We start from the raw sequence: 1,366 nt of genomic DNA, 5'->3' as shown, positions 1-1,366 counted from the left end.
GGGGGCGTGGCTTGGTGGAAATGGGCGTGGCCTCATCCTGTGTGCCCCGCCCACAGCTGTGCCCGCTGCCTCCCGACATGGCCACACCCACTGCAGAGCGGGAGCCAATCAGAGCGGCTTGGAGCCACGGCTCCGCCCACGGGGAGGTGACGCTCTGTCCTAAAGGTTGGTCACACCCCCTTTTTTCTCCTCCCCCTTTGACCACGCCCATCTCATTTGCATGGCGCTAATTAGGCTCCTTGCAGGGGAGAAGGAGGCGTGGTGGGCGGAGCCTGCAGTGCCACAGGAGCTCTTCTGGTAAGCCACGCCCACTCTGACCCGTAACCACGCCCCTTGCATCAAGCCACGCCCGCTTTGCCATATGACCACGCCCCTTCAAAGCCACGCCCATTTAACTGCCCTGCCCGCCTCTTTCTAACAAACTCCACCCCGTGTCACAAACCACGCCCACTTTGCGCCTCTCCCAAGCCACGCCCCCTTTCCCCACTCATTATACGCAGCCGTCCTTCTAAGCCCCGCCCCTTATGCAAAAGTCCACTGCGCTGGCCACGCCCCTTGATCTTAGTCTTGCCCTTTTATGTAAAAGCGCTGTCTATAAGCTCCGCCCACTTCCGGTTTCTTCCTTTAACTGCCACCACCTTGTGGCTGGGAGGGCACGCATTAGGCCCCGCCCCTTCCTCCCGTAGGCCGGAAGTGGGCGTGGCCGATCGGGCGGTGCTTGAGGAGCTGCTGGGCGCCTGCAGGGAGCTGCTGGAGTTGGAGCCGCGCAGCCGGGGTGACTTCCGGGTCACGTGACTGAGCCGGGGGGGGGTTCAGCTGACCTCGGGGTGACTGAGCGGCCGTTGGGGGCGATTGGGGTCAATGGGATCCCAATGGAGGCACTGTGGGGTCTATGGGGCGACATATGGGGTCAGCTGACCCCAGGTGCGATCATGTGACCGTGCGTCATGTGACCAGGCTGCCTGCTGACCCTGCTGCTCCTGCTGGCCGCCATCGACCCCCTGGGCCATGAGGAGGAAATGCGGCGCTGCCTGCGGGCCCTGCAGGTGGGCGGGGCTTAGCGAGGGGGGCGTGGCTACGTGAGAAGGGGGCGTGGCATAATGTACTCCCGCCCACTCAGGAGGTGGACCCTCTGCGGATTGGCTTCGTGGCAGACATGGCCTCGAGGGCGGAGCTTGCGCTGGCGCTGCTGAGGGAGGGAGCGGAGCCTGAGGAGCTCCGCCTACCCGGGAAGGTGATTGGACAGGGCTTAAAAGGGGGGGCGGGGCCGGGAGTGGGCGGGGTCTAAAGAGTGGGATTTAAAGGAGCAGCACCGTGTGTGAGGTGCAAGGGTGGGGTCTCCTAATAGGGTGGGGCGGGGGGGCTG

The 1,366-nt window shown here is 64.3% G+C and overlaps 1 protein-coding gene across 1 annotated transcript; it reads left to right on the top strand.

The window, feature by feature from the left end:
* The first annotated feature begins 23 nt into the window (after positions 1-23).
* Positions 24-1,303, top strand: LOC104915871 (geranylgeranyl transferase type-2 subunit alpha-like). Its single transcript, XM_010726824.3, has 5 exons — positions 24-165; positions 246-297; positions 687-775; positions 958-1,046; positions 1,121-1,303. Exons 1-5 carry the CDS (start codon positions 78-80, stop codon positions 1,286-1,288), a joined length of 486 nt encoding a protein of 161 aa, XP_010725126.1. The 5' UTR covers positions 24-77; the 3' UTR covers positions 1,289-1,303.
* Positions 1,304-1,366: the final 63 nt, after the last annotated feature.

Source organism: Meleagris gallopavo, unplaced genomic scaffold, assembly GCF_000146605.3.
Source record: "Meleagris gallopavo isolate NT-WF06-2002-E0010 breed Aviagen turkey brand Nicholas breeding stock unplaced genomic scaffold, Turkey_5.1 ChrUn_random_7180001856876, whole genome shotgun sequence".
Taxonomy (NCBI): Eukaryota; Metazoa; Chordata; class Aves; order Galliformes; family Phasianidae; genus Meleagris; species Meleagris gallopavo.
This window is presented reverse-complemented; position numbering and strand designations above follow the sequence as displayed.